General features: G+C 41.8%; 1 protein-coding gene across 1 annotated transcript; it reads right to left on the bottom strand.

Annotated features, from left to right (window-relative positions):
• Nucleotides 1-5,870: 5,870 nt before the first annotated feature.
• LOC123184832 (uncharacterized) lies at nt 5,871-10,031 on the bottom strand. Its single transcript, XM_044596912.1, has 2 exons — nt 9,978-10,031; nt 5,871-6,005 (listed from the first exon to the last, which is right to left on the bottom strand). Exons 1-2 carry the CDS (start codon nt 10,029-10,031, stop codon nt 5,871-5,873), a joined length of 189 nt encoding a protein of 62 aa, XP_044452847.1.
• Nucleotides 10,032-11,345: the final 1,314 nt, after the last annotated feature.

The following is an 11,345-nucleotide window of genomic DNA, read 5'->3' as shown; positions in this document are numbered from 1 at the left end:
GATTTCTACCTTTGTCGATTTCAGCATCACAAAGAGCTTGGGAATCGTTTCCGTTATCCCTGGCATATTATAGTTCATCACAAAGTTCTACTAACTTGGTGATGGTGACTAGAGAATTCTGTCGATCACTATTTTATCTAGAAGATTAACTCCCACTTGATTCAAGCGATTGTAGTACCCAGACAATCTGAGCACATGCTCACTGCTTGAGCTATTCTCCTCCATCTTTTAGCTATAGAACTTGTTGGAGACTTCATATCTCTCAACTCGGGTATTTGCTTGAGATATTAACTTCAACTCCTGGAACATCTCATATGGTCCATGACGTTCAAAACATCTTTGAAGTCCTGATTCTAAGCCGTTTAAGCATGGTGCACTAAACTATCAAGTAGTCATCATATTGAGCTAGCCAAACGTTCATAACATCTGCATCTGGTCCTGCAATACGTTTGTCACCTAGCGGTGCATCAAGGATATAATTCTTCTGTGCAGCAATGAGGATAAACCTCAGATCACGGATCCAATCCGCATCATTGCTACTAACATCTTTCAACTTAGTTTAATCTAGGAACATATCAAAAATAAAACAGGGGAGCTAAACGCGAGCTATTGATCTACAACATAGATATGCTAATACTACCAGGACTAAGATCATGATAAATTTAAGTTCAATTAATCATATTACTTAAGAACTCCCACTTAGATAGACATCCCTATAATCCTCTAAGTGATCACGTGATCCAAATCAACTAAACCATGTCCGATCATCACGTGAGATGGAGTAGTTTCAATGGTGAACATCACTATGTTGATCATATCTACTATATGATTCATGCTCGACCTTTCGCTCTCCGTGTTCTGAGGCCATATCTGTTATATGCTAGGCTCGTCAAGTTTAACCTGAGTATTCCGCGTGTGCAACTGTTTTGCACCCATTGTATTTGAACGTAGAGCCTATCACACCCGATCATCACGTGGTGTCTCAGCACGAAGAACTTTTGCAACGGTGCATACTCAGGGAGAACACTTGTACTTTGATAATTTAGTGAGGGATCATCTTATAATGCTACCGTCAATCAAAGCAAGATAAGATGCATAAAAGATAGACATCACATGCAATCAATATAAGTGATATGATATGGCCATCATCATCTTGTGCTTGTGATCTCCATCTCCGAAGCACCTTCATGATCACCATCGTCACCGGCGCGACACTTTGATCTCCATCGTAGCACCGTTGTCGTCTCGCCAATCTTATGGTTCCACGACTATCGCTACCGCTTAGTGATAAAGTAAAGCATTACAGGGCGATTACATTGCATACAATAAAGCGACAACCATATGGCTCCTGCCAGTTGCCGATAACTCGGTTACAAAACATGATCATCTCATACAATAAAATTTAGCATCATGTCTTGACCATATCACATCACAACATGCCCTGCAAAAACAAGTTAGACGTCCTCTACTTTGTTGTTGCAAATTTTACGTGGCTGCTACGGGCTTAGAAAGAACCGTTCTTACCTACGCATCAAAACCACAACGATAGTTTATCAAGTTGGTGTTGTTTTAAGCTTCGCAAGGACCGGGCGTAGCCACACTCGGTTCAATTAAAGTTGGAGAAACTGACACCCGCCAGGCACCTGTGTGCAAAGCATGTCGGTAGAACCAGTCTCGCGTAAGCGTACGTGTAATGTCGGTCCGGGCCGCGTCATCCAACAATACCGCCGAACCAAAGTATGACATGCTGGTAAGCAGTATGACTTACACTACAAGAAATATGTCAACTTGTGACCTTGACTATTGGTCACTGAATGGTCACTGTTTTCAATTTGTGACCTTTTTGTGACCAAAAACATAAGGTCAAAAGCTGGCCATCATAAACTGACTATAGCGACCTTTCTTCTGGAATGGTCGTAGACGTTTATGACCAAAATATGTCTATTGTGGTGTTTTGGTCACTAGCAACCTCCCCAGGCCACGTAGGCATCCAGCGTGGCAATCTGATGTGGCACAAGATTCAACCCGGTCCAATTTGATTTTCTACATGGGCCTAGCCCAACAATTCGGCCTTTTTACTATATTTTTTTCCTGTGCTTTTATTATCTACATGGGTCTGGCCCAACAATTCAGCCTTTGATTTCTTTGCATGGTCCTTTTAACAGCAGATTTTCTATTTGATCATGTATTTTTCTGGACCATTTCTTTGCTGGGCTTCTCATGTTCTGAATTTATTTTTTTCGAAAGAGTGGCCCACTAGTGAGATGGGACCCAGTTATCAGGTTCTAATAAGTGGGTCCCTTGTCACTGTTATATTCTCCAGATCTCAATTTTCCAATACTTAAATAACAATATTTAAATCAGAACAGAGAGAAAACAAAATGCTTCAAACAGAGCACCGGAAAAATATGGTTCACATCATGAATACAATCAAAAAGAGCCAAACTTGGCACATTATTACAATCAAACATGGTTCACATCAGTTTTACAATAAAAAATGTTCACATCAGGTAACACAGCTATCACAGTATAACTAGCTCCAATGCTTCTTCGAATTTGTTCATCCTGGACCTCACGACAAAACATGAATGAAGGGCATCTGCAAGTTATCAAGCAAAATGGTGAGAACAAGAAAAATGCGACATTTTTATCATTTAAGCATAAAAGGACAGGGTCAATAACATTTTGATGTTTGAAAAATGAACCAGGATTTCAATGTTTGAACAGCAAAAGATAATATGCGGTTTAAATCAACCCCTAAGAAGATACACGTTCACATATTAATTTGGCAACATCTATAGAAGTTGAACCTCGTAGACATGCAATGTGGAATTTGTATCTCAAAGAACTATATAGATTTATCAGGTTTAATTACCATAGAGAAGCCAAATGCTAGTAAGTCAGGATTAGTACACAAGACCTGATTCAGCAAAGTAAACAAGAAGGTCGCTACAATACAAAAATAAGCTCATCACAGAGAATAAAATGAGTGGAACTATAGTACATCCTCTAAATTGTCATGTTCACAAGATTAAAATTAAGCTCGGCATAAGCATATGAGTTTTGTTTGGCACCACCACATCAAAAAACACTTAAAAGTACGCAAATTGGACTAGCTACCAGAAGCACAAGATCAGGTCACAAACTTAAACTGTCATACAGGAGGATAAACAATCATGTACTTATTTCCTACAGAGTAGGAAGTTGGGCATGTTATTAGTGAAATGTGGGGCATAAAGCAGAAATAGACACCATGATTGTTCTACACATAATACAGATAATCAGCACACAATATGGAGGAGGGTTTTTTCCTACTTCAATCCAATATCAGAGATGAAGAGGGAGCAGGCATGCAGATGGGACTTGGAGGGCAGGGGCCGACATGAGCCAGAGCAGCACCCGGGCCTCCTCGTGCATCCTCGGCCGGTCAATGGCGCTCCTGGAAATGAGTGAACACAAATTCTACCAACATTAGTGTACTGCTGCTGAGGCCAGAACCAAACAAATGCAATGGCAACACTAATATAAGCAACATGGCAGATCCACCAAGTAGTCCTAAATTTGGACACTATCATACAATACTAGAAAGGGCAAATAGAACAATAGACTTGCATAGGGAAATGTTTGCTTTTACATATCTTATACAATAATTTGTTTATGACAGGAATACATCAGTTTGTACAATACTAGAAAGGGCAAATAAAACAACAGACTTGCATACGGCAAATAAAACACATTAACCCGATGTTGTTCTACACTTCCACTACAGCACTCAAGCTCATGTTAGGCACTAACAATACTAACCTACAGGTACCAGCAAGGTATATTGGTACAAGTGCAGGTCATACAGGTCATACAAGTGCAGGTCATGCAGGTACAAGTGCAGGTCATGCAAGGTATATTGGTACAAGTACAAGTGCATGTATATTGGTACAATATGGAAAATAAAACACATTAACCCATTGTTTGTACAATACTAACCTATAGGTACCAGCTAAGCAATTTGTTTGTTTATGCTGTAACTGATAGACCTAGTACGAGAAAGAAGCATAGTGAAACAGAATAGACTGATTCAATGGCAAAACAAGCTAAGATACTTATGATGCAGCAGCAGGTGACCATCCAATCAATGATACACATCAGGTGCAAATATAATATGATGTGAAGAAGAAGCTAGCTGGAGTGGTGGGGGATGAAACCAAAATTACAAAGCATAGTCGGACCTCACATCACCACAGTTTTATGGTTTTATAACCAACTAGAAACTATGCAGAGCAGAGCAAGTCAGACAGTAAAAGAATTATCAAGCGGAGCAAAGCTGGAGTGGGACCATCAAGTCGTAGCCCTGAAGAAAGAAAGAACCAATAAGGTCAGCTACTTATTTATTCAGAGTTGAGAGATGAATAATCATCAGAAAATTAAAGATACTGCTCAGCCTACTAAACAACACATGATTCAGTCACACGGTATAATTCTGACTATAATATAACAAGAGAACTAAAGATACTACATACTTAGAACTCAACTAACAAGTGAGAATGATCAAATCCGAAGCAAACAACTAATTTTATTTGTTGATATTACTATAGGAGGTGAATTAAACAATTTGCAGCAAACAAGCTTTGATTTGCTGCTCCAAATAGAGGACCCTGGGATTGGGTGCTGATTACATAAGTAAATAACAGTGAATGACAAACGATCTACACTTAAGATCGCACACACACCAACCAGCACCGAAAAAGTAAAGGGTAAATAACAATCTCACACTATTATCACTAGTGCACAGTTCTTCATAGAAGAAACCCTGCCTAATACAGACCTACCTAGGAAATCAAAACATTGTAGGAATAGGTATATCCATATATTTTGAAGATGAACAGCAGCAAATTGATATACTTACACGCAGACATGCAGTTTTAATTAATTAAATGAGCAGGCAACAAGGGCAATTGGAAATCCAGGGGCAGGAGGTTGTGCGAGCAACACAAGATATACATGCACTCATACCAATCTGCAGGATGTATCCTGCAAATTAGGTTCTTCAAGCAGCACAACCACACACAGTTGACAGGTGCTCTAACTTCTAACAAACTAGCAATTCGCTTCAGTTGTGAACAGATCAGAGCGTGGTACGAGGATGTTTGAACCAACTAATTCGCTTAAGAATTAGCTTGAAGCTCAAGACAGTAGCAGGATATTCTACACCGCGGCTTAAGTTCTTTTAATTTAGCAGCACATCACACACACTTGACTGAGATGTTTTAACGAACTACTGACTTTGCTTCGGTGCAAGGATGTATTTACTAACTAACTAATCCACTTAAGAGTCAGCTTGAAGATTGAAGCTCGAGATAGTGTGGAAGCAATCTTGAAGCTCAAGATAGCAGCAGCAGCGTGGAAGAAACAAGCTGAAATAGTAACCCAGCGGAACAGACACCGACAGGACCAACGAGACGGGAGCGGCATCCACCCACCCACCCGCACGCGCGCGAGCAGAACTGAATCGAAGGACAGAGGAGGGGAGCCGCACCTATGGCGGCCGGCGCGGAGAGGAGCAGCGCCGCCGCGAGCAGCACGGCGCGGCCAGAAAGCACCGCCATTTCGTCCCCCGCCGGACACTCTCTCTGCTCCGCAGGCTGCAGGCTATAGGCAGCTAGACCTACCAGGAGATCTCTGCTCCAGTCGGAGGTGGGGGTGGGAGCTGGAGATCTGGGGCAGCTAGACCTACCAGCAGACCTCTGCCCCGCTGACGATCGATCCAAAAACTGGATCACACGCGCACTTCACCCAAATCGGCCGAACTTAGAGAAGGAAGAGGGAGGGCGGGAGGGATCACCTCAGGGGGGCGGGGTGGGGGTGGCAGGGCCGCCCTAGAGCTCAAGCTTGAGGCCCGTCATGCCGGGCTCGCGGATAAGGTAGTGGAGGATGTAGGGGGTGGCGCGGATGACGGTGATGCAGCCCGCCATGATGCTGAGATGCAAGCGTAGCTCCTTATACGTCGCCTCCTGGCTTGGCTTCCGGGTGCGGGGAGGGTATGGGGAGCGAGGTCGCTGTTGAGGTGGGGGCGGTGTTGGGTGTGGGCGGCAGGATTGTTGTGGTGGAGGTGGGGGTGGGGAGAGGAAGAGCTTGAGTGGATCTACAGCCAGGGAGGAGAGGGGAGAGGAGCGGATTTTGTGGCTGAGGCGAGGGGAGAGGTGGGCGGCGGAAGGAAGGGGAGGACGGGTCGTCCGCCGTGGGATTTCGCGGGGAGGCCGACGGCAGGATAGGGGATGGATCTGAGGTTGGGGCGGAGAGGGAGGAGGTGGCGGTGGCGAGGAGCTGAGGGAGGAGGAGTGCGGGTGCGTGTTAGGGTTTGGGTGGTTGGGTTGCGGTTGGGTGAGGGGGTGAGGGCTGCCGTTGGATCCAGAAGCATCCGATGGTGGTTGATGCATGATCCACGTGATATGCCTCTGGACCAATCAGAGCGCACCAAACAATTTGAAAATTTTTTGACCATATAAATTGGTCATGATTGATTACATACAATTTTTTCATTTCATTTTTCAATTCTAAAAATGAGTTTTTTTGTGAAAGACCTATCAAATATTTGTTCAAATGACGTCATATTTTGCACAAGTTTATATCGTAGATTGGCAAAGAACATTGACAAAGGGAGTTTTCATTTTCTTTGGAGAAAAAAACCATTTTCCATTTTTTGAGTGCCCAAAATAAGTTTTTTCATGAAGGACCTCCCAAATAATTGTTGCAAAATTGGACCAAATCATTTTTCTAAAATACTAGGCCATATTTAATGCATAATTGACCAAATGGTTGGCTATAAATTTTTTTGATCCACCTGTGGTGAAAAAGACAAATTTCCGCCGATTCAGTTGGAAGCGGGTCAAATTTGAATTGCGGCTGCCTCATAGTTTGCTCTTTATTTTTTTCCAAAAATCATTTCTAGGTACATAAGTATATATTTAATCAGAGAAACATCAAAAGTTTTCCAAGATTCAACCACTAGCTAGGAACGCTCATTCCCGCCGTTTTGACCGGATCTTGAAACGGGCATAAAAAATTCAAAAATATCAAAAAATTGGGAAACCTTCGCATTGTGTCATTATATGTGGCCAAGTTCCTAGGAAAAATAACAAACTTGTAATACGACAATTATTTGAAAAAAGTGTTATCAAAAATGAGCTATCATGCGTGAAGATCCATGGCTTTCAAGCCAAATGATCAAACTTATGGCCACATTCATGGCATAGTTTGTTCAAACGATCTCATATCATGCACAAGGGTGCATCTTGGAATTACGAACAATGTTTCCTAAGGGACTTTTTATTTTCTTTGCATGGAAAATTCATTTTCCATTTTCCGAGTGCCCAAATTGAGTTCTTTTTGTGAAGGACCTACCATATATTTGTTGCAAAATTGTACAAAAATCATTCTTGTAAAATACTAGGCCATATTTGATTCACAATTGACAAAATGGTTGGGTGTCAAAAGCCTTGATCCAACTCTGGTGAAAAAGACAAATTCCCGCCGATTCAGCAGGAAGCGGGTCAAATTTGAACTGCAGCTGCCTCATAGTTTGCTCTTTATTTTTTCAAAATATCATTTCTAGATACATAAGTATCTATTTAATCAGAGAAACATCAAAAGTTTTCCAAGATTCAACCACTAGCTAGGAACGGTCAAACCCGCCGTTTTCATCGCATTTCGAAACGGACATAAAAAATTCAAAAAAAATCAAAAAATTGGGGGAACTTCGCATTGTGTCATTATATGTGACCAAGTTTCCAGGAAAAATAACAAACTTGTAATACGGCAATTATTTGAAAGAAGTGTTATCAGAAATGAGCTATCATGCGTGAAGATCCATGGCTTTCAAGCCAAATGATCAAACTTATGGCCACATTCATGGCATAGTTTGTTCAAATGATATCATATCATGCACAAGGGTGCATCTTGGAATTACAAACAATGTTTCCTAAGGGACTTTTTATTTTCTTTGCATGGAAAGTTCATTTTCCATTTTCCGAGTGCCCGAATTGAGTTCTTTTTGTGAAGGACCTACCATATATTTGTTGCAAAATTGGACCAAATCATTTTTCTAAAATACTAGGCCATATTTTATGCACAATTGACAAAATGGTTGGGTGCAAAAAGTTTTGATCCACCTCTCGTGAAAAAGACAAATTTCCACCGATTCAGCTGGAAGCGGGTCAAATTTGAACTGCAGCTGCCTCATAGTTTGCTATTTATTTTTTCCAAAAATCATTTCTAGTTACATAAGTACCTATTTAACCAGAGAAACACCAAAAAAAATTCAAGATTCAACCACTAGCTAGGAACGGTCATTCCCGCCGTTTTGACCGCATTTTGAAACGGGCATAAAAAATTCAAAAAAATCAAAAAATTGGGAAACCTTCGCATTGTGTCATTATATGTGGCCAAGTTCCCAGGAAAAATAACAAACTTGTAATACGGCAATTATTTTAAAAAAGTGTTCTCAAAATCAAGCTATCACATGTGGATATCAATGGCTTTCAAGCCAAATGATCAATCTTATGGCGAAATTCATGGCATAATTTGTTCAAATGATCCCATATTGTGCACAAGGGTGTATATTGGAATGGCAAACAATGTTGCCTAATGAAGTTTTCATTTTCTTTGGACGAAAAAACCATTTTCCATTTTTCGAGTTCCCAAAAGGAGGTTTTTTTGTGAAGGACCTCCCAAATAATTGTTGCAAATTTGTACCAAATCATTTTTATAAAATACTGGGCCATATTTAATGCACAATTGACAAAATTGTTGGGCGTTAAAAGTTTTGATCCACCTCTGGTGAAAAAGACAAATTCCCGCCGATTCAGTAGGAAGCGGGTCAAATTTGAACTGCAGCTGCCTCATAGTTTACTATTTATTTTTTCCAAAAATCATTTCTAGTTACATAAGTACCTATTTAATCATAAATACATGGTTTGATGGCGATACGTCGAGGTTTGGGCGGTGGCCAAGGCCCCCAACTCTAGAGCGCGTAAACTCGCATGCCCGATGCGTGGTCACCGCGTGACCGTGGCGTTGCCATGTGTTCTGGGTAGCCTAGGCATGTCTAGTGGGTTGGGCACTCCCCAGGTAGGTTCTAGGAAGAAAATTACGACATAATATTCTCACGAGGAGACCGATCAATGCTCAAACATGAATTACCAGCCAAGTGTTTGATTAGCGGTACGGGAAATGCACATGGCCAATGGGCGTGAGTTTTTGCTGAGGATGATCATCTACTAAGAAGAATGTCTTTGCAATTTTTCAGATCAAAAGGAGGATCCTAGGTGGTACTTGCTTTGCAAAGTACCACACTGGACAGAAATATGAATGTTGAAGCTGGGCTCAAAATAATGAATGGATTGAGCTGAAATTTGGTGGAGGATGGTTATTTGGGCATTGGAAAGCACCGTAGAAAATTGATACCATTTGGACATGCCAAAGTGGTACTTCCTTCACAATGCTCTTCTATGGATAGAAACTTGGAAAAACTAGTGAGAGAAATTGGATGAATGAAATGAGCTCAAATTTGGTGTAGGTAAGTTACATAGGTGTGGTTACGCCTTGGTAGATTTTCAGATCATTTTGATAAGCCTAGCTAGTACTTACTTCACAAAGCTTCTCTCGAGGTAGAAACTTTGAAAATTTCCTGAGAAAGATTGACTAGGAAAATGGAGCTGAATATTATCATGTGGCAATGATTTGGGTATGGAAGAGTGCCCAAAGAGTTTGAGGTTAATAGGAGGGGTCTAAATAACACTTGCTTTGCACCGTGCCAATTTGGCCATAAAATATAAATTGAACCTGGGCTCACATAGATAATTTGCCTGAGCTGCAATTTGGAGGAGGGTGATAATTTGGGCATATGAAGAAACTATATAAATTTCATGTCATTTGGATATATAAAAAAGGTACTTCCTTCACAATGCTTCTAGGTGGACAAAAACTTTGGAAATTTGCCGAGGAAGATTTGCTAGGAAAGTGGAGCTGAATTTTTTCATGCGGTAATGATTTGGATAGGAAAGAGTGCCCAAAAATTCCAAGGGCAATCAAGAATATATAAATAGCACTTCCTTCATAAAGTGTTGTCGTGAACAGAATAGGAAAATGAATATTGTTGAATTAGTTTTGAACTAGGCAAGGAAGGATTTTTACATATTTGATGAAGATATGACCCAAAGAATTTATGAGATTTTTTTGGGAATTTTGGGAATGACAGAAATATAGGTTGCTTCACAACCTAGGGCAAAAGCTGCCACATGGACATGACACATAGGCAAAACTGATGAGGTGGCACCTTGTCATAGCAACCCACCACAATTTACAAGGTTATGACCATCTATATTGGTCATGATCAGCTAGAAATAAGGCAGCAGACCAGTGCTATCTGCTTTGTGACCATTTCGTGTAAGGAAATTATGACCTTTCTGACCAAAATGGTCGTTATAGTTTAGGTTTTGGAGCCCCCCGAACAACTTTTGACCAATTGGTCTGAAATGGTCATAGATCTATGACCAATTCTTCCAGGGTCACTAACAGAAGGTCACAAGTTGACATATTTCTTGTAGTGTTATATCGCCCACAACTCACTTGTGTTCTACTCATGCATATGACATCTACGCATAGAACCTGGCTCGGATGCCACTGTTGGGGAACGTAGTAATTTCAAAAATTTCCTACGCACACACAGGACCATGGTGATGCATAGCAATGAGAGGGGAGAGTGTTGTCTACGTACCCTCGTAGATCGTTCGCGGAAGCGTTGTATCAACGCGGTTGATGTAGTCGTATGTCTTCACGATCTGACCGATCCAAGTACCGAAAGCACGGCACCTCTGAGTTCTGCACACGTTCGGCTCGGTGACGTCCTCGCCTTCTCGATCCAGCAAGAGGGGCGAAGTAGTAGATGAGTTCTGGCAGCATGACGGCGTGGTGACGGTGTTGGTGAAGAACAATCTCCGCAGGGCTTCGCCTAAGCACTACGAAAACTATGACGGAGGATAAACTAGAGGGGACGGGGTAGCCGGCACACGACTTGGTGTTTCTTGATGTGTCTTTGGTGCTAGCCCTGCCCCTCTATTTATATGTTGAGCCCTGGGGTCGAATCTTGGAGCAAAAGCCTCCTCAAAGTCGGTTTTGCCCGAAAGGCAAGAGTCCCACTCAGACTCCAGGACCAAACGCCACAATCCTTGGCTTCTGGCCCAGACGCCATGGGCCTCGGCGTCTGGCCCAGGGCCAGACACCAGGGTCTCCGGTGTTTGCCCCCATGGCCTCCGCAAAACTCCTTTTGCACCGACTTATAGCCCCATGGGTCT

This window comes from Triticum aestivum, chromosome 1A, assembly GCF_018294505.1.
Source record: "Triticum aestivum cultivar Chinese Spring chromosome 1A, IWGSC CS RefSeq v2.1, whole genome shotgun sequence".
NCBI lineage: Eukaryota > Viridiplantae > Streptophyta > Magnoliopsida > Poales > Poaceae > Triticum > Triticum aestivum.
This window is presented reverse-complemented; position numbering and strand designations above follow the sequence as displayed.

Excerpts from the sequence above, each read along its gene's own strand:
- LOC123184832 (XM_044596912.1), bottom strand. The coding sequence starts at position 10,031 with ATGAAAAAATTCAGCTCCACTTTCCTAGCAAATCTTCCTCGGCAAATT. Across the intron at positions 6,006-9,977 it reads TTCCTCGGCAAATTTCCAAA|GAGGCGACGTATAAGGAGCT; the intron begins GTTTTTGTCCAC and ends AAGCCAAGCCAG.